The sequence below is a fragment of the Chiloscyllium plagiosum genome, unplaced genomic scaffold (assembly GCF_037043375.1).
Source record: "Chiloscyllium plagiosum isolate Xiang-an unplaced genomic scaffold, Cpla_swu_hap1 HiC_scaffold_21, whole genome shotgun sequence".
Taxonomy (NCBI): domain Eukaryota; kingdom Metazoa; phylum Chordata; class Chondrichthyes; order Orectolobiformes; family Hemiscylliidae; genus Chiloscyllium; species Chiloscyllium plagiosum.
In genome coordinates, this window is record NW_028270159.1 from 48,453,796 (window position 1) to 48,476,059 (window position 22,264).

The window sequence follows — 22,264 nt, forward strand, 5'->3', positions numbered from 1 at the left end:
AAGTCTGAGAACTTAACTACTAATTGATTGCAATGCTTTAAAAACAGTTCAGTTTACCTTTAAGCTTTTTCTTACAAATCTTAGGTGTTTTCGTGGGTTACCATCCCATGTGTGAATAACAATCCTTGGGTACCTGACCAGAAGGGCCATTATATTTGTTGCATGGAATTAAAGACTTGAATTTATATAAAACCTATAAAGATTTACAGACCTTCCAGAGTGCTTTACAACTAATGCAAAAACTCTTGTGATATAGGAAATAACATAGCCAATCTGTCAACAGCAATGCTTCACAAACAAAAGTGTAATAATTGGACTCTCTCAATCTTCTAATGCATGAGGCAAGAGTGTTACCCTCTGATCCACATCTGGTACTTGAAATTGAGCTTTGATGGACATCTGGACATTAATTCTGATCTTTGTCCTTATCCATGAGGCAAACCATTATACATCTTTAGTAGGGGGCATTAAGCATGCCTGATTGTTATTCTCCCTAGCCCGAATTTGCTTGATATGCGCCTACCTTCATCCTGATGTGATTGCTAGAGCACAAGAACTGAAACGAGAACATTGAATTACACAGTAGATAAATTTCATCGTTACCTGAGCCAATATCTGAACAGTGTCAAGGTAATCACAGTAGCAAGTTAATCAATGGTGCTGAGTTGTAAAAGTTCATTAAACATTAATCTGCTTCTTCATATATATGTCAACAGATGACAGAGTAGGTATAGGGCTCTTACAAAAGTACTGACGTGGCCATGAATAGCCGCAACAGGGTGAGTAGGATTTCAAAGAACGCTGTTTTTATTTGGCCATACAGGTCATCTGAGATATTGATGGCCTGTGTGGAAAGGGTAGTGCAAGAAATAAAACTTTTTAACAGAGGAGCTGAATTATGTGTACTGTCACTCAGCTTGCTTAGATTCTGCATTCAAGTTTGAGACAGAAGGACTGTATGTTTCAGGTTTGCTTCTAGAACTGACTCTCAAGTGCATTCTGAGGGAGCAATCTGAATTCATCTAAAATGTGTGAAAATGAATTTTTCAACAGCAAATCTCCAATTTCTCAATCTTTGCAGATGTGAGGATTGTGTGTTTGTTTTTGTTTGATTTCTTTCCATATGCATTGATTTGTAGCTGTGATGGATACCTGATGTCACCGTTTGGAGGGGGATCCACATAGGAAGGAGTGGGGGGAGAGGTGAAGGGTGGTCTGTCCTGATCCTTGTGTCACGACAAGCAAACAAATCGCGACTTCTTTGGGTCAGCCCTTGCCTGTAATTGTTCATGGAAATGTGTTGCTGGAAAAGCGCAGCAGGTCAGGCAGCATCCAGGGAACAGGAGAATCGACGTTTCGGGCATAAGCCCTTCTTCAGGAATGGGGAAAGTTTGTCCAGCAGGCTAAGATAAAAGGTAGGGAGGAGGGACTTGGGAGAGGGGCGTCGGAAATGTGATAGGTGGAAAGAGGTCAAGGTGAGGGTGATAGGTCAGACTGGGGTGGGGGCGGAGAGGTCGGGAAGAAGATCTCAGGTTAGGAAGGCGGTGCTGAATTTGATGGATTTGACTGAGACAGGGTGGGGGGAGGGGAAATGAGGAAACTGGTGAAATCCGAGTTCATCCCTTGTGGTTGGAGGGTTCCTAGCCGGAAGATGAGGCGTTCTTCCTCCAACCGTCGTTTTGTTGTGGTCTGACGATGGAGGAGTCCAAAGACCTGCATATCCTTGGTGGAGTGGGAGGGGGAATTGAAATGTTGAGCTACAGGGTGGTTGGGTTGGTTGGTCCGGGTGTCCCAGAGGTGTTCTCTGAAACGCTCCGCAAGTTGCCGGCGTTTCAGAGAACACCTCTGGGACACCCGGACCAACCAACCCAACCACCCTGTAGCTCAACATTTCAATTCCCCCTCCCACTCCACCAAGGATATGCAGGTCTTTGGACTCCTCCATCGTCAGACCACAACAAAACGACGGTTGGAGGAAGAACGCCTCATCTTCCGGCTAGGAACCCTCCAACCACAAGGGATGAACTCGGATTTCACCAGTTTCCCATTTCCCCTCCCCCCACCTTGTATCAGTCAAATCCATCGAATTCAGCACCGCCTTCCTAACCTGCAATCTTCTTCCTGACCTCTCCGCCCCCACCCCAGTCTGACCTATCACCCTCACCTTGACCTCTTTCCACCTATCACATTTCCGACGCCCCTCTCCCAAGTCCCTCCTCCCTACCTTTTATCTTAGCCTGCTGAACAAACTTTCCCCATTCCTGAAGAAGGGCTTATGCCCGAAACGTCGATTCTCCTGTTCCCTGGATGCTGCCTGACCTGCTGCGCTTTTCCAGCAACACATTTCCAGCTCTGATCAGCATCTGCAGACCTGACTTTCTCCTGTAATTGTTCATGTCTGTCAGTTGTTTAAGACGCAACTTTGTGCGGAGATTAATGTTTCATATGTGTAATGCAGGATCATATTTCACCCTATCCTGCAGGTGCCTGATACCATACTTCTCTGAGCAGGAATTTCTTCATTGTAGTGTATATACCAACATCCCACTGACTTGTAACTCTTGAATACACATAGTTTCCCCTTCCCTGTGGTGAGATGCAGCTGGTCATGTACCCTCATGTAAAAATGATTGATCTCACTGCCCCCATTGGTCGTTCAGTCATAATGTTTAATTAGTGTCATTACAGCAGAAATTTTACTGAGGCTTTATTTGCTGGTCAGGCAATCTGAGTACTGTATTTATCTTTGGCTAAATTTCAAAAGGAGTGTACGTGTAGTGAGTCAAGGAGAAAGATGAACAGAAAGGCTGATCTTGATGTCAAAAGCAATATATTTTTGATGGCCTATAGATCATGGACTTTATAATCTGTTAAGATAAGAAAGAATTAAAGAACATAAGATATGTAGTGGCATTGATAAAGTAACCTAGAATAATTAAAGAAGAGTTGCATCTATCTGTTAATATCTTTGGTTACTTCCAAAACAAGTCTTGTTTCAAATATAATCACTGTTCCATTAGTAAATGTGGCAACGAATTTCAATATCATAAGGACCCACAAAATTAAATGAGAAATGGCTAGACAGTATGTTTGGAGTGATGGCTGTGGGCTTGGTATTGTTCAGGACACCAGGGGAGTCTGATTAATTATGTCCAACTGAACAGGTGGATGTGGATTTGGTTTAATGTCTTGTGTGCAAAGTTATGGTTAGGGTCAATCCAGCAATCTTTTCCTGCTTCCTTAAATTGTGTATTCTAACCCTGGAGTACAATTAGATTAGATTACATTACATTACATTACAGTGTGGAAACAGGCCCTTCGGCCCAACAAGTCCACACCGACCCACTGAAGCGTAACCCACCCATACCCCTACATTTACCTCTAACCTAACACTACGGGCAATTTAGCATGGCCAATTCACCTGGACTATGGGAGGAAACCGGAGCACCCGGAGGAAACCCATGCAGACACGGGGAGAACGTGCAAACTCCACACAGTCAGTCGCCTGAGGTGGGAATTGAACTCGGGTCTCTGGCACTGTGAGGCAGCAGTGCTAACCACTGTGCTACCGTACCGCCCAGACCTCTCAATCTGACCTCTCAATTTTTGCCCTGCCATCAAGACAAGAGTCATTGAATATTCTGTCCTCTCCTTTGGTCTGCTCTGCCCAGTGCTCACTGGGGCACCTTTTCCTTTCCAGTCCCTCTGCTAACTTGAAGTTAGTGCATACCCTTCTGCTCCACTGCTTATAATTCCCCTTTCAATGTTATCCATTCACCGAGAATTTCTCTATTTCCTTCCCCATAATGTCCCACTGCTACTTTTGCCATTAGTTTATTTAATTCTCTTTCCCTCCCTTGGTCAAAATGTTTGCAAGAAAGCGATTGTCTTAAAATGGTATAAAATCAGCAAACTACTTTTAAGCTGTCAGCCTTTATTACATAAAGAAAATGTGCATGTTGCAAGAACAGTGCAGGAGGTAGGGGATCACAGCTTGATTGAGGAGTAAGTATGGCTAGAACACAAGGAGCTTTTCAGTCTCATGAGTTTCTGTCTGCATAGTTTGGCCAGATAGCAGCTACCTTTAACATAGCATCCCTCAATCTTGCTGTGAAGTAATTGGCCTAGATTCATGCTCAAACCTTGGTGTCAGCTCAACCAACAATTTTTTGAGTTGCAATATAAGAGTGCAGCTGCTATGTCAAGCTGACCTGAGAGTTGAAAGTCCAGGGTACAGTTATTCTATTTTGCGTTTAGATTAAACTGTAAGGGAATTTATAAATGAAACTGGGAACAGATCCACACGGAAGATGTCGCAGAAAAAGCTAAGGTCTGAAAGGACTTTATTCTGGATGTGGAGGAGTAAGAGAATTAATTTATCTCTCCTCAATAACTGCAAGGACTGCAGTTATATTCAATATATTACAAATAACTGCAATATATTGAAAAAAGGGAGGATGAAAAAGAGAAGTCACCTACAAATTTCCTAATCAATGGTAGAGATGTGTTTCATGTAATTTAATGGAGTTTGGTGTTTTGTAAATTATTATACTCTTCTTGTGATCTGTAGATTTTTGAAAAGATTTTTGAGCAGTAGGTGGTTCACTAACATTGATCCGCACCATGAACCTGAGTGCTCTTGTGCAAGAAATTTATTTGCAGGCAGCAGACATTTCTTGTGTGCATTAAGGCAATTCAATTTGGTGCTTTGGAATTACTGTCCATTCAACCCATCAATCTTCTGCAGTGTTTATCTTTATTGAAATTATCTGGTTTTATCCCCAGCCCCCATTATTGTTCTCATTATTCCTCTTTCTCTCAGATTACCCTTAAAACTTCAGATTTACAAGCAGAACTGAACAGGGAACTCAATATCCTGTTATTTGTCTGTGTGAAGAACTTTTTTTTTAACTACTTTGCCATGTAAGAGTCTGAATGGATAAAGAAGCAAACCAATCTATGGGGTATAGCTACACAAGTCACAAAGTAATGATGCAGTTTAATAAGGTAACTTTCTTATTGGAGAATAAAAAGGACATGTATCTTTCAAGAGTGGCAAAATTGAGAAGCAGTGGAATTGTTAAAACATGGATTCCCCCCTATACAAGATGGTGGTGATCTGAGCAAATCTGCCTTGCTGAGCTATGCACCCCCCCAGCAGTGATATTTTTGCCCCCCCCCCCCCCCCCCACCTTATCTTTTCTGGAGAAAATTGATGTTAAACAGTCATGAAACCATTTAAATCCATTTGCAGTGGAGCCTCGATTGACCAAACAAGGCAGGCGGGGAGTATTTTGCTTGGATGCTTGATCATTCAGGCAGCTGGAAATAAACGGTAATCTGAGTGCTGGTTGTTCAAGCGTTTTTTTCATTATCCAACAACACACGCCATAATGGTGGTTATTGAACATCTCTCAGTTATCCAGCAATGCATGCCATAATGCCATTTAACTGATAACTGAATGATTGGTCCAGTTTTTATAGACCTTGAGATTTAGTTTGGATGGTTGATGTTTGGATAGTCAAGGGTCTACTGTAAATAGGCTGAGTAAATATTTGGTATATCTGGTGAGGAAGAAGAATGCTTCCCAATCTATTACTAGTATTAAGGAAGGGAATGGGATTCTTACTTGTAATGCTAAAACGTTCAATGCGGCGTTTCGTAGGTTCTGTTCTAAACTGTCAGTCTGAATGTTGTGAGGACAGACGGGATAAGATGGAGTCTTTGCCCAGGAACTTGGATCTTCCTGGGGTGTCTGCTGAGCAGGCATCTCTCCTTTCGTGCGCCACTAACAATACAAAAGATACAGGAGGCAATGAGGCAACTTCAAAGTGGAAAGGCACCCGGCTCTGATGGTCTTCCCAGTGAATTTTATTAAGAATTTGTAAACGTACTGTCAAGGCCAATGCTCGACATGATTGCCTCCCACCATCCTTAAGAGAGGCTAATATCTCTCTTATCCTCAAGAAAGGGAAGGACTGTGCTTCTTATACATCTACCTTGCTCTTAAATTCTGTTTTTAAAATTTTGTCTAAGACTTTGGCATTGTGGTTGGAAGGGGTGTTGCTCTCAATTGTTAAAGGTGATCAGACGGGCTTTATAAAGGGTTGCTGATCCTCTAATAATGTTAGGAGGTTACTAACATGATTCGAGTGTGCCAGCATTGGTTGGTTCAAGGGTTGGTGGTCTCTTTGGACGCAGAGAAGGCATTTGATCGGGTGGGATGGCTGTATTTTTTTATACCCTGGAGCGGTTGGGCCTGGGTGAAGTGTTTACTAGATGGATAAGGGTTCTTTACAATGATCCTCTGGTGGTAGTTCTCAGCAGTAGTATAAGGTCTCATCATTCTAACATTGGTAGGGGCAGTCGGCAAGGCTGTCCCCTTTCAACTTTGCTTTTCACATTGGTGATTGAGCTGTTGGCGGAGACCACTCATGGGGACTCTAATATAGCTGCCCCAAAGGTGGGGGCGAAGGTGCATAAGATCACACTATATGCGGATGATGTTCTTATTTTTCTTTCAACCCCAACAGTCTCTGTGTCATGTTTGATACGGTGTATTAATTCATTTGGTTCTTTCTCAGGATACAAGATCAACTTTTCAAAATCAGAGGCTATACCTATGGGGGGGTCTTCAGGGAATACCTGGTATGGAAGGTGGGTTCCCCTTTAAGTGGGCACAGGGAGGTTTTCTTTACTTGGGTCTCTGTTACCTCTAGTTTTGATCAGTTATTCAAGACTAATTTTGTTCATTTGTTTGACAAGATTGCACAAGACCTTCAAAGATGGGGGGTCCTTTCAATATCATGGTTGGGTCAAGTCATTCTTATGAAAATGAATGTTCTTCCTTGCATATTGTACCCTTTGCGGATGTTCCCTTTCCTCTTTCTGAGGCCAACATTTCGGAAATTGAAAGGCCGGTTTAGTTCTTTTATTTGGTTTTATGAATGGCCCCTTATTAAGCTTCCAAAACCCCAGTTGCTCCAGGGATTGGGGGGAGTGAGCCTTCCGGACATTAGACGATATCAACAGAGCTTCCTCCTATCTTTTGTAAGCGACTGGGCCTGTGGGAACTTAGCGTCGACATGATTGGACGTTGAGGCCTCTCAGATGAAGTGTCCTCTATCAACCAGCTGCTTTTAGACCAGGGGAGGACAGTTATAAAATGTTGCCATAATCCAGTGGTTACTAACACTGCCAAAACATGGAGGGCACTGAGACACTTGGAAGGTAATGTGTCTAAAACCACTTTTGTTACTCCCATTGTTGGCATGCAGGATTTCAGGCCAGGGACAGTGGATCCCTGGTTTAAACTTTGGGGCAGATAGTGGAGTCTCTTGGGTGATCTGTTTGAGGGTGAAACGTTGATGTCATTTGATCAAATAACTCTGAAATATGGATTGTCAAGTAGGGACATCTTCCGTTTCTTTCAGAATAGAGATTTCATCCAAAAGGAGACCGCACTTTTGACTGAGTGCTATAGATCTGGTATGGAAAAAAGGGTGCTTCAGGCTACTAGCACTCTTTCAGTGAATACTCTCTCTCATTTGTTGGGGGAAAGTTCCTCGAGTGACATTCAAACATCTACGTGAAGTCTGGGAGAGAGAGGAGAAGATTTGTAGCTCAGGTTGAGGTTCTGGATGCAAGTTTGCTCGCTGAGCTGGAAGGTTCATTTTCAGATGCTTTGTTGTCGTACTAGGTAACATCAGTGAGCCTCCAGTGAAGCACTGGTGATATGGCTCACTTTATATTTGTGTTTAGGTTTCCTGGGGTTGATGGTATTTCCAGTGGTGATGGTATTTCCTGATCTGACACTGAGGTTTCAAAACAAACATCCAGAGAGTTAGGAGTTGAGATCACTCTGGAAACATGGGAGGACATTTGTGAGAATGTGAAGAGAGACCCTGCTATGTACTTCAAGCTTCTTCATAGGGCTCATTTGGCCCCAGATGGTCTTGTGAAATTTAATGTGCCCCAAATGTAACATAAATACGGATACCCTTACTCATTGTTTGTGGTCTTACCACAGGCTCTGTGCGTATTGGAGAACTGTGGCAAGAATAATTGAGAGGGTCTTGGGGACTCCAGTCAAGGTGGACCTGGTCTGTCTCTGCTCCTGGGTCTGCTGTATTTACCTTACTTAGGTATACATGGGAAAAAGCTTTTTAACATTCTCTCTTTTTGTGCACGGAAGAACATTCTGATGTGTCGGGTGTCTGAGAATGACCCCTCCCCCGGGTCTATCAGAGTAGCGCAAGTTAATTATGGAACACATTCCTTTAGACTTTCTTACAAATACGGTGCACCAGAAATTGGACAGCTTTTACAAGATGTGGCAGCCCTTTTTGAATTACTTGGAAGCAGATCTGTCTCCTATTTTGATTAGGGTTTTTGTTTAGCCATGATAGTTTGGTCTAATGAACCTAAGGCCATGAGAGGAAGAATTTCCAACAAATGTGGGTTTAATGGTTGATTCTCTAAGGTTGAGAGCTATGGTCTTGTTGCACTGAGCGGTGTTATTTATTTGATTTGTAATAATTGTAGTTTTGATTTCTTTTGTAGAGTAGTATAGTAGTTTATTGTTTGTTGCTTTTAATGTTATGCTATAATTTCAAGCTTCTGTAACTTTCTAATTTGAATAAATAAATAATTTCAATAAAAATATTTTTTAAAAACTTGTGCAAGGCCTTGGTTATACCACATTTTAAATGCAGTATTTTGTCCAGTTCTGGTCTATACGTTATGAAAAGGGTATAGAGGTGTAAAAACCATTTCCAAACTTGATGTTAGAACTAAAGTTATAGCTATCGGAAAGGGTTGAATAAGCTGTGACCCGCTCCCATTGAAAAGAGAAAGTTGTAGAGTGACCTAATGGAATTCTTGAAGATTATTAACAAGCTTAGTAAGGTAGACATGGAAGATGTTTCCTCTTGGAGGGGGAATAAAAAGTAAGCATTTTTAAATATAAGATCGTCACCAATTGGGGTTGGTCAGCTCAGTTAGCTGGATGGCTGATTTGCAATGCAGAGTAACTCCTGCAATGTTGGTTCTCTCCTCAGATGAGGTGGAGTGACCCTCTCTAAGAAAGCAACCCTAAGTTTCAGTAGCAACTTTACCATTTAGTCACTGATCAATTTAAAAATGAATTCAGGAGGTTTTTAAAAAATAGAATGTGTAAATTGCAAATAGGAGGACTAGTTAAAGTAAACAATAGATGTATTTAAGGGAAGTTAGACAAATACTATACTTGAGGGAAAATAGAATAGGATTTGCAGAATAGAGTCGAATGAAGAGGAATGTGATGAGACTTGTCTTGAACATAAATAGTGGGCCTGTTGGTTGAGAGACCTATTCTTTGTATTCCAATGTAATTTTTTTTTGAGATAATATCTTGACTTGTAGCCTCTCACCATTGGAAACATTCTAATAGTAGTTACTTTATAGCCCTTATTAAAATGAATAGTGGTAGAGTAAGTGTATCACCACTTTCCAAAAATATGCTACTCAAAAAATTTCTAAATAAAAGCATTACAAAGACATTCAAGTCAAATATTATAGAATTGTAATAAGATTAAATTTTGTTCCGATGAAATCTTATAGAATAGAATGTACTGTAATAGTCTTAATGTTTGCAAAGTACATTCCATCCACTGTGTATTTGAGGGGTGAAGCTGGACCAAAGAACGGTTTTGCTATTTGTGAAATGGACAAATAATCTACCCCCCCACCCCCCAATGACGAGTTGACTGCTGCTAACTAAGTGCAACAATGCCTTGAACAGGTTGTTCAGAAATATTTATATGTTGTGATATACCTTTGGAACAAGTGAGACTTAAACCCTGGGCTTTGGTCCAGAAGTAGGGACACTCCCATTGCTCGACACCAGGTGTCTTGGATGGAGCATTGGTGCCTGAGGAATGCCAACTGCAATATACTGCTTCTGCCTGGAGGTGTGCAATTTGTTTGCCTTTCAAAGCAAACATGCTTAAGGAATGTGGATCAGCTTTAATGTCAATGTTTATTGCCATGAGGAATCGTTAACTGTAACAATTCATGTCTCTGAAGCCTTTCACTTTTAACTTTGCAGTGATGTGTGCAATGATGTGCTGTTTTCTTATCCAGTCATCAAAATAAACTCCTGTATGTGCTTCAAGGTTTCTTTTCAACAAGGAGATGGGTCAAAGCAGGACTGGGCCAAAGGGGAGACGAGCCTGTTGATTACAGTCAAGACCCACAGGTACTGACTAATGAATGAAGTGAGGCAGTAACTATACAGCAGGACTACAGGTATTGGTTGGGAAAGTTATCTAGAATAACCCAATTACGTATGACATGTGGTATACTTTACAATCTTGTAACTTTGATTTGTAAGGAGTGGCAGAACATTCCCTGCATCCCTTTCTCGTTTCAGCATCCTCACTGTTTTGGCATCAAGTTTGGTTCCAGGGCACATTTGCTGTTGGTTGCAGTTTCAAAATATAAACTATCCACTTTGTCCTGTCTAGAGGCGCATTGATCTTTATGGTTGTTACAATGCTACCTTGATTCTTGAGTATCTGCGGAAGAACAGCAGTCAGCTGGAAATGGTTACAAAATGAGAATGTGGGGCTGGCCATTTAAGTTGAGATGAGGCATGTTTTCACGCAGGATGGTGAATCATCTGAATTCTCTATCCAGGGTACCATGGCAGGTCAGTGATTATGTTCAAAAGAGTTTATAGATTTGTAGATATTAAAGGTATCAAGGGATGTCTGGAGAGTTTGGGAAAATGCCATTGAGTTAGAATATCAGCAATGATCTAACCTTGAAGGCTTCTAGGTTCTTAAAAGGGATTGTCACAGGCACAGCAGCAATTGGCACCATCGGGTCTGCCGTGTAAAAAGCTCTGGCATTAACCATACGTCAAAGTAACAGTAGCTTTGAGCCCTAGTGGGCTCCTCACAATGTGCTCTGTGATTCTCGACCGTCTTGGTTGTGCTGCGAACCCATGCAAGGTAGATCCTTATGCAAGATAGAGATCTGCAGCACAGAAAAAGGCCCTTTGGCCCATTGCATCTGCACTAGATGAAAACAACTGATGGTTGTTTCAGAGCTGTAACAATTATTAACGAGGTATTTTTAATGGCTTTTTCAGTGCAATTCTAGGAAAGGCTAATTTTCTGATCATACCTTCCTTTTAATTTATTCATGATTCTCAGCCCGATGGTAGGTTGTTTCAAATTTCCCAGGCTGACTGACATAGGAATTTCTCTGCAAATAACCCAAGCAAACTACTTTAACATTTTCACACTAATCCTGAGCTGTTTATAAATAACTTTTTTTACACCTGTAAATCTTCAACATGTTTGTCTTTCTTGCCCAATTCTTTTTCCTCTACTTGCTTTCAAACTCTATCCTGTTGCCAATCTATATTTTTATGAGAATTTGATGATGTGTAACGCAGGGAAAGAGGAAGAAAATTGCAAGGGTGCATACAGCAGTTGTAGCAAGGGCGGAGGTTATTGTAAAAATATTAGATTGTTATGATGTGGGGTTTGAACAGTCATTTGTGGCCAAAGGAACACAGACCACATCTAGGCGCAAGGCTATTTGTCCAAGTCAAATGGGATGATCTCGATCATGCTATTGAAGGAAGCTAGGTAATAGTCTGTGGAGGAAGACACAGTAAGCTGAGTGGCCTTCTGTGCTGACACAGTTTGGTTCTTTACTTAGGACAGTTATACATCATGCGCACTAACAGTATACAATTCAAAGCATCACTTTGATACTGGTCGGTGCATTTTTCTTCCTGTGGTTGAAGTCAAGTCAGTGAAGGTTGCAAACTTTAGTAGCTGTTTCTGATAATATTGCACCAGACTATGTCTCATTTAATTAAACCTTTCACTGTAGACGTGGAAGTGCAACAAGCCAATGCTGCAAATCTGCTTCAGAGGTCTGGTTGCCAGTATCTAGCTGTGCAATTTAATGTCCTGCTGTTTACCTCTGGAACATTGCCCCAGGGTGGGTGGAAATTGGTTTTTAAGTGGCAGTAGGTCTGGGTTGCTACAGAGTTCGTGAAGGATGATTTGTGCTATGAGATCAATGCCATGACAATCACCAGAAGCTCTGACGTGGATAAATCAGTTTTTAAAAAAGATGAAATGTTGATTTTAAAAAAAAGTATATTTTTCAGCAATCCCAAGATATAGTCTGATGATTTGTTGAGCCTTTTTTCACAAAGAAGATTTACTTGCATTTTTTGTGCTTTGAGTTCAGTTGTGCATGGAGAGATCTATGCACAGTTAATGTGAAGCAAAGATTGCTTCCTTGAAGTTTATACTTAAAGCTGTTTGGAATAGAGCCATCAGCCAGTGGCTGCTGTGACCCTTTTGACCCAGGCTTGCTTTCTTTTCTGTGCTTCTGTTGAGATTGAGTGTATTTTTCCCTACATTTTACACTCAGAAGCATGACTATATTTGATATGATTGATGTATTGTTGTATACCTAAGCACAGTGAAAAGCTTTGTTTCCAAGCAGCATGGGCAGATCATAGTTAGCAAGGACGTACAGATCATAGGGTGAGGCATACAAGTTATGTAGCACAGGCCATGCGCTAGGCAAGATCAGCGTTAGTTGAAGTTAGTCCATTAATCAGTCTAATAATAGCCCAGAAGAAGCTGTTCCTGAACCTGCTGGTGCATGTGTTCAAATTTCTTTATCTTCTGCCTGACGGAAGAGATTGTAGGAGAGCATTACTGGGGTGCAATGGATCATTGATGGCAGTCTTTCTATGGCAACAAACCATGTAAATGGAGTCCATGGACGGAAGGTAGCTTCTATGATGGTTTGGGCTGTGCACACCACCTTCTGGAATTTCTTATGGTCCTAGACCGAGCAGTTGCCATACCAGGCTGTTCTGCACTCGGACAGTATGCTTTCAATGGTGCATCTGTAGAAGCTGGTGAGAGTACTTATGGACATGCCAAATTTAGTAAAGCGGTGTGAGGATATGCTAAAAGTGACCTTGTCTAACTTTGGGGCACCTTGGTAGGAACGGAAACAATGATAGGACTTAGATTTAAAAACATCTTTCATGGATGTCCCAAAATGCTTTACAGTCAATAATGTACTTCTGAAGTCTAGTCACAGTTGTTGTGTTGGACTAATGGCAATCACTTTGTGCACAGGAAGGTTCCATAAACTGAATTGTGGTGATGACCAGATAATCTGTTGTTGCGATCTTGGCTGAAGGATAAGTATTGATCAGGTGATGTGTAACACCCACTTGAGACCTGAAATTGATTTAACATTGCATCTGAAAGCTGGCAGTTCTCACATTTACACACTGACTTAGTTATTGCGCTGGAGTGTCAGCTTAGATTTTTTCCTCATGCCGTGGACCTGCTGATACAAGGACAGATAATTAAATGATCCACCTTGTTCAAAGTTTGCCTAACAACAGTATGGGTTGAAGTACTAAAAAAAAAAGTTTGAGTCATTTCCTAAAGAGGAGAAAGTGAGGACTGCAGATGCTGGAGATCAGAGCTGAAAATGTGTTGCTGGAAAAGCGCATTACTAGGGTGCAATGGATCATTGATGGCAGCCTTTCTATGGCAACAAGCCATGTAAATGGAGTCCATGGACGGAAGGTGGCTTCTATGATGGTTTGGGCTGTGCACCACCACCACGACGTTTCGGGCATAAGCCTGAAGAAGGGCTTATGCCCGAAACGTCGATTCTCCTGTTCCTTGGATGCTGCCTGACCTGCTGCGCTTTTGCAGCAACACATTTTCAGCTCATTTCCTAAAGACCCTGATTTTATGCTTGAAAGATAACAGCCTTAGAATTTGCATTATATAGCAATCTTCAAATGTTTGCAATTTTAAAAGTATTGTTTGGAAGTGTAGTGTCTGTTATAAACTTGTGCAGAACAAACTCCTGCATAGATTAATGTTGGCCAGTTATAGGGGAATCTTCATTCCTCTTCAGCCATTTTTTTCCCCAGTTCCTCAAGAGGATAGACTTAGCTGAATGCCTTGTTTGAACAAAGAACATTTCCACAGTGTAATTAACACTAATTTGTTCAAGTTTCTAAAATAGGATTTGAACACAACCTCTTTTGGACTCGGGCAAGCATACCACGACTGAACAAAGGCTGAATGCCTTTTTTTTTGTTTATCTGTTCATGGGAAATGGGTGTCACTGGCAGTAATAAGAGTCAACCGCATTGCTGTGGGTCTGGATTTACATGTAGGCCAGACCAGATAAGAATAGCAGTTTCCTTCCATGAAGGACATTGTTGAACGAGATAGGTTTTTTTCCCCAATCGACAACAGTTTAATGGTCATCATTAGACTCTTCATTCCAGATTTTCCGTTTTGAATTCAAACCTCACCATCTGCCATTGTGGGATTCGATCCATGGTCCACACAAGTTGCTTGGATCTCTGGATTAATAGTCTAACAATAATTCCACGAGGCTAACACACTCCTGTACGGAAAACAAATGGGCCTGAGGGGAAGGAGAGTCTTATGTCTCTCAACTTGTGTATAATCAAGTTCCAATAGGCATCATTGTAGAGTGATCAAAAGTAGATTCCTCAGCTCCTTTTTCTCTTCCACACCTTGGTTTGGGTGAGGTGTATTGTAAATCCTTGGCTATTGCTGTATTTGCGCTTATTTACCTCAGAGCCAAGGTTAAAACGAAAACGTTCTGAAAAACTACATTGTGTATTTGGTTAATTGTCTGGGAAGCTTGGGATTGATTTTTTTCTCTCAAAATCCTGCTACTGTTAGACTACCATTAAGCACTTTCAAACCATCTGTTAGTTTTCTGTGTCCAGTATAAGCTAGTCAGTGTATTCCATTGGCTGTAAATGATGTAAGGTTCTGAGATTGTGAAGGGTGTGATGTAAATGTAAACCTATTTTCTCACTTGTTTGAATTGTGCTACTTGGCCTATGAAATATTTCATCACTTGCTGCAGAGCTGTTCGTTTTCATAATCATATTTTTGTGTGGTGACCACTTTGTAAAAATATTCTTCTAACAAGTACTGTGCACCTGTACGCGGAGCATGGACATTCCCAAGGCTTCACTTGGGAGTTTTGATATTGACTCTGAATTCCTGGGGAAACTTGCCCAAGGCCACTGGCATAACCAAATAAAACTCTGCAGCCTTATTCAGAATCATGTTCAGGTTGGAAGCAGAGAGAGAATGTGAAGTCAGCAACTTGTCCAAAATTTATTGTCTGCTGTACCCTGCCTACACTGCAGAGCCTTACAGACACAAGTTAGCCTTGGTGGTAACTTGCATACCTATTGCAACTCTTAATAAACACTCCAGACGATAAACAGATTACCTTTGCTTCAAAAGATGAACAGTGAGAGTTGCAAGTTTACTTTTTACTTTTTTAGCTTAGTTTTTATTTGTGCAGTGTTCATCCTTGAGTGAATAGATAAGTCTACAGTGGTCACCAGACTCAGCTATAAACGTAAGGATATTGAAAAAAAGGAGTCGAGAGTGTGTTGCGGGAAAAGCACAGCAGGTCAGGCAGCATCTGAGGAGCAGGAGAATCGACATTTCGGGCCAGAGCTCTTCATCTGGAAGGACTTCTTCATCCTTCCTCTCCAGCATCTGCAGACCTCACTTTCTCCTTACTGAAAAAAGGAGGCTGAGTTGGTCAGAGAGAGGATAGAGATAGGTTTAAAACTGGAAAAGTAGCATGACAGTTGATCTTTGAAGTGATGAGAAAAATGAATGTGGATGATTAAAGCAGCATTTTTATGTTTAATGACTACAGCCCCAATAACTAGTCATCAATAATTTCTTCAGCCATTCGTCTGACTGTTCATAATACCCAAATCGTAACCAAATTCAAAATGGCTGACTTGATGCTGTCCTCTCATGTTGTCCAAGGTAAAGTTGCTTTCTGCAGTGTCAGTGGATAAAGAAATACACTTTCCTCCTTCACTCCTGAAATGCAAGAATCTCGAAGGCAACTGAGGATCTATCCACACCAAAATAAGCCAACAGCACAGACCATGGTTTGAACCCAGGGTTTTATCTAGCGTCTGCTTCCATACCTTGTTTGGCAATCCATTAAATCTTAGCAATAAGGGATCTATAGTAAAAGTTGAGACTGAAGATGGAACAGTTCCTTGGTGTGTCAATGTATGTTGTTATACAACATCTATCTTTTGGATGAGGTGTCAATCCAAGAACCTGACTGCCTTTTCTGTTGGATGTGTGAGCTCCTTAGTACGTCAGCAGAGTTCTGACTGATGTTTACCTATCTTCAATGTTACTGAGCAAAATAATCTGCTTGATACCTCATTACCGTTTGTGAGACCTTACTGTGTGATTGCTGAATATCCTACATTGCACCAATAACTTGCATTTGAAGTACTTAATTGGAAGTAAAAAGTCTTGGGGATGTTCTGAGGTCATGAAAGATGCTAAATAAATGCAAGTCCTTTTTTTTTGCATGGATTATTATGTACTGTATACCATAACGTTGTGTATCTTTTACAACATTTGAGGCCAAAGGGTGTGTACTGTGCTGTAATGTTCTTTGTTAATGGTTGTGTTTTCCTCCTTGGCGACTGAATTCTGGTAGTTGTCAACTAAATGTATTAACAGTAGTGCATGTGACTAAACTGGGGTTGCCATGACTACATCATAGCCAGTCAGTTATTTATTAAACTGTAGCATAAATAAAATTAAAGCACAGACCACCTTCAGGAAAGCCATGGAAGATATGGTGACCATCTTGCATCACTGGAGGAACTGAAAGGAGCTGCACCCTGTTATGTTACTAAAATACCCAATAATGCAACAAAACTAGCCTCCTCATGTAGAGTTGAGATGGAGGCTATTTTTCTGAAACATAAAAAATTTGGTCACGTTTAAAAGCATGTTTCGGGTAAACTGCGTACAAGTAGCTGTCAAAACTTTGCTGGTTGTTCCTGTTGTTGTAATTGCCAGAAAATGCAATTGTTTACAACCTTTTTGTGCATTCGATTGTCAGTGCCACAATCAAATGAATTGATTGCTCTGATCTAAATTCAATGCTAAATTCAATTTGTGCCTCCCACTATCTCCGAAAAACCTAATTTTACTGTAAATTTCAGGATGAGCTTTGAGGCCCAGGGGCTATTCCCATCTAACGGAACAGGTGAATCATTGCCAATTAACAACATGAGAAGGATAAAAAATTAAGTTTTAGATCGGATTAAAAGATTATCCTGTGTTCTTAACTCAATTCACAAAATCTGATTAGGAAGTGGGAGGGTTTGTCTGAGAGGTTAAATTTGTGGGTGACTAGATTAAGGTAAATTGTAGCATTAAGTGTTTCTGTGATTTATATAAAATTACAGCATGACTTTGAATATTATGCAAACCTTGGTTTCAGTAGAGTGTGGGGCGCTGGAAAAGCAGAGCAAGAGAATCAGCATTTCGGGCATAAGCCCTTCATCATGACCTTGATTTCAGGCACGATTAGTGAATACAACTGATCTTTACCTTAGCTCATTTTGCCAGTTTAGTAAGTGTAAAGTAAATACATTGCACGTAAGTATCTGTTGTGGCGCAGTTGGTAGCACTTCCAACTTTTTTGCCTTAATGGATTCAAATCTTATTCCAGGCATTGAGTGTAAATATGTGAGGCTGACACTTGTGCTGCTCTGTTTTGGAATGATAGATAGGCAGGAGGCTGGAAGAATACAGCAAGCAGGCAGCATCTGGAGGTGAAGTCGATTGTTTTGGGTATAACCCTTCTTCAGGACTGGGGGTGGGTGTGGGGGGAGCTGCAGATAAAAGGGCTGGTGAGGGTAGGGTGGTGAAGTGGGTATATGTGAACACAGGCAGAGGGTATGACTTGTTTGGTCAATGAGAAGAATGAATCCGGTTGGTGACAGGGGCTGGGAAGGGAGTTGTGGGGAGAGGTGTTAGAAAGAAAGGTTATTTGAAATTGGAGAACTCAATGTTGACTCCTCTGGGCTGTAGGCTGCCCAGCCAGAAAATGAGGTGATGCTTCTCTAATTTGCAGGTTGGTTTGTTGTGGCAATGGAGGAGGCCAAGGATGGTCATGTCGGAAAGGAAGAGGGAAGGGGAATTGTAATGGGCAGTGACTGGGAGGTCCCTAGTTCCCTAAGTTTTCCCTAAAATGTCTTCTCAATGTCAGGAGACCAAACGTAAACTTAGGGAACAGTTCACCGAGCATCGCAATATTGATCTCAACATTGAGTTCTCCAATTTCAAATAACCTCCCTCCGCATCCCCAACTTCCTTCCCATCCTCTCCCCTTCCCTTCCATTGCTCCCTGCCACCAACCGGATTAATTCCTCCCATTGCCTGTCTTCACCTATCCCCACTTCACCACCCCGCCCCGGCACCCCCTTTATCTGCAGCTTCCCCTACACCCACCACTAGTCCTGAAGAAGGGATACACCTGAAATGTCGACTTCTCTACCTCCTGATGCTGCCTGGCCTGTTGTGTTCTTCCAGCCTCCTGCCTGTCTACTTTGGATTCCAACATCTGCAAGTTTTTCTTTTGTTCCTAATCTTTTTGGAATGAGACATTAAATTGATTCCCTATCTACCCTCTTAGATGGATATGTGAGATTCTGTTGGACTAATTTGAAGAAGACCTGATGAAATTCTTGTCGGTGTTGTAGCTTATCATAGTCATTGACTGATTCTCAGTTCAATGTTTACTTAGAGTTTCAGGTTTTTGCATTGAATTTTCATGACTAAACAGCCCAAATCTTGGCCTTGACATCTTTGGGCACACACAGCAGGATGTTTTTCAAGGGCTCTGAGCTTTTGCTGCCTCTACTTTTCTGTTGCTGCAGTGCCTAACCGTTCATGCCTCAGATTGTGCAGTTTGAACAAGTTGATGCCATTCTGAACAATTGGTAACAAGCTTCTCCTAGTCATTATGTTTAGTGCAAGGAGTATTGATGTGAGCAAAAGGCTACCTCCTTTGAAGATCTCACCTGGAATTTTCAGTTAGGGCTGCATATTTGGTTTTTAATATGCAGTAGTGCAGGAAGAGATCATTCAACCCAGTAGTGCAGGAAGAGATCATTCAACCCATTGAGTCTGCACAATTTCTGTCTTGGGCTTGTTGCAGTGCTCCAGCAATGCTCAGTACAAGCTGCAAGAACAGCTTTCTGTTTTCTGTTTGGGTACCCAGCAACATTTCAGGATTCAATATGAAGATCAATAATTTTAGGTATAAGCATGTCCTCGCCCCCCCCCCACCCAAACCTTCAAACACCAAGCCTTGTCATCACATAGGCTGCCACCACACGCAATCTATTTGACAGCTGCTAATGATCTCCATTGGCAACTATTCATTCTCCCAGGCTGTTAACCATTCCTTTGTCTGCCCAACTGTTGTTCTCGCTCTCTGCTCCATTTCCACCATTTTTCACTCTTGCCCCTAACACCATCTTCAGCATATATAACCAACCTTTTCCTAGCTACCATCAATTCTGAAGAATAGTCAATGGACCTGGAATGTTACCTCTGCTTGAATCCACAGATGCTGCAAGACTTCCTGGAGTTTTTCCAGAAATTTAGTTTTTGTTTCAGATGCCCAGCATCTGCTGTTCTTTTTATTGGTTTTATGTTTTGCACTTTCAGTGCTTGCAAGTGGTACTGTAAGTATTTAAATGGAAGTTATGAATTGGAAAAGTCAATTTGTTCCATTTGAAATGCATCCTTCCAGTACATTAATTCTGATTAGAGCACCCAACGATGTTTGGGAGATCCCTTTTGTCTATTCATTAATAATAGTTTAATACACAAAAAGGTGGCTCAGTGGTTAGCACTGCTGCCTCACAGCACCAGGGTCCCAGGCTCGATTCCAGCCTTGGGTGACTTTGCAAACTCCACACAGACATTCTCCCAGTGTCTGCGCGGGTTTCCTCCAGGTGCTCCGGTTTCCTCTCTGTCCAAAGATGTGCAGGCCAGGTGAAATGGCCATACTAAATTGCCCATAGGTTATGTGCGTTAGTCAGAGGGAAATGGGTCTGGGTGGGTTACTCTTCAGAGGGTCGGTGTGGACTTGTTTGGGCTGAAGGGCCTGTTTCCACACTATAGGGAATCTAATTTTAAAAAATAAAAATCTAATAAATAAAAGAAAAACAACTGGATAGAATATTGAACAGAGAAATCGTTCATTCACCTTATGCGGACTTTCCAGTGTTTATTCTCCACTTTTGGCCTTCAGTCCTATCATATCTAACTCTTATCAAGGTAATTCCTTTATCCCTGTATTTACCCAGTTTTCCCCTTAAATGTATCTAGACTATATTCCTGAAGTACCCACTGTGGTAGTGAGTTACATATTTTCATCACACCCTCAATCAAGATGTTTTGTCTGAATTACTTGTTTGATTTCTTGTAATAACTTTATATTAATGGCCTCTAGGTTTACTTTTCCCCAACAGCTGAAATGCTAACAACTAAATACTGATATTTCTTGGTCAGTAAATCTGCCCTGAAAGTTACTTTTTGTTTCTTTAGTATTTGTACCTATTGCCCCTTCACTCTGCTATTTTCTATCCCACCGAATTCCACCCATTCCTCTTCTGTCCCTCAGCTCCTCCCTTTTCCAGTCATGTCCCCTGGATCCATCTCCGTCTGACCCTAATCTCTTGCCATCTTTGGCAGCCTCTCACAAGCTTCCTCACCTAATCTTTTTTTTCTATCTCTTGTTTTCATTTTTTTAAGATTAGATTCCCTACAGTATGGAAACAGGCCCTTTGGCCCAACAAATCCACACCGACCCTGTGAAGAGTAACCCACCCAGACCCATTTCCCCTGTTACTCGTGCACTTAACACTATGGGCAATTTAGCATGGCCAATTCACCTGACTTGCACGTCTTTTGGACTGAGAGGAAACCCACGCAGACATGGGGAGAATGTGCAAACTCCACACAGACAATCGCCTGAGGCTGGAATTGAACCTGAGACCCTGGTGCTGTGAGGCAGCAGTGCTAACCACTGAGCCCATTTCTTCACCTTATTTCTGGTAAAAGGCTAAATATTTTGTTTAGGTGGCTTCTCTTCGAAATATATTTCTAACATGGCTCAATATTCTCTACGTATGACTTGATTAGTGCCTTTTAGAACAGCGTCTTACTTTTGTTCATTTTAATTAATCTGTTACAACCTACGTGATCAATGTTTTAAAAATACTGGCTTTGTTCCAAAGCATCACTCGGTGTAAATCCATCTCTGCAATCAACCTGGAGCATAAATGACTTATTGTGGACCAGTTTGGTCTATGTTTTATATCCAGCTAGAGAAACCTAATTGTTTGTTTCTATTTGCAGACTCTGATAGAGAGTCTTGGACTCATTTTCTCCACCACTACAATGAATATGTCAATGGATGACAGCAGCCATCACAGTGTGACGATGAACTCCGACAGCCATGCTCACCACTCGCCCACTTCGACTCCAGGCCATGGTCATGGTTCGGGTAGCATGATGATGATGGTAAAGTCTTTCACTTATCCAAATGTTTTAGGATCTACATTAATTGCTGCCTATGGAGAAAGTGAGGACTGTAGAGGCTGGAGATTGGAGTCGAAGAGTGTGGTGCTATAAAAGCACAGCCAATCAGGCAGCATCTGAGGTGCAGGAGGATCGACATGTTGAGCATAAGCCCTGCTCGAAACGTCGATTCTCCTGCATCTCGGATGGTGCCTGATCGGCTGTGCTTTTCCAGCACCACACTCTTCGACTAGTTGCTGCCTACCCTTGTCTAAACAGCAAGTTGGTGGGATTCAAGATTCATTGTGTGGTCCTAGGTGAATAGAAGAAACTGATATTATTCGGGAATGCAGTGTGGACACGGACCAGTTGGAATACTGTTGTACTGGTGTTCAATTTAGACATTATTTCCTTTACAGTTGGAACCTCCTTTCACATTAAGATAAGTGACTAGGTGTTCAGTGAGTCATGGGATGGCTGTTTGTGAGAATAGTTAATATTGCTTACAGTTGCAGCGATTTTGTTTCCTCACTGTGCTTTTAATAATTTTCAGTAGAGAACCTCTACAGGGTGGAAGCAGGCCCTTTGGCCCATCGTGTCCACACCAGCCCTCTGAAAAGCATCCCACCTAGATGCAACCCCACCCTCCCACATATATCCCTGGACACTATGGGCAATTTAACACATCTTTGAACTCCGGGAAGAAACCGTAGCACCGGGAGGAAACCCACACAGTCGCCCAAAGATGGGATCAAACCCGGGTCCCTGGCATTGT

At 41.7% G+C, this 22,264-nt stretch overlaps 1 protein-coding gene across 3 annotated transcripts in view; it reads left to right on the plus strand.

Annotated features, from left to right (window-relative positions):
* slc31a1 (solute carrier family 31 member 1) overlaps positions 1-22,264 on the plus strand; it is a 75,500-nt gene that overhangs the window by 36,000 nt on the left and 17,236 nt on the right. For all 3 annotated transcript variants that reach the window (XM_043719873.2, XM_087998548.1, XM_087998549.1), the window contains exon 2: positions 21,328-21,492. In XM_043719873.2, coding sequence (XP_043575808.1) covers positions 21,370-21,492 — 123 coding nt within the window. In that variant the 5' untranslated portion in view covers positions 21,328-21,369. The remainder of the gene's footprint in view (positions 1-21,327; positions 21,493-22,264) is intronic.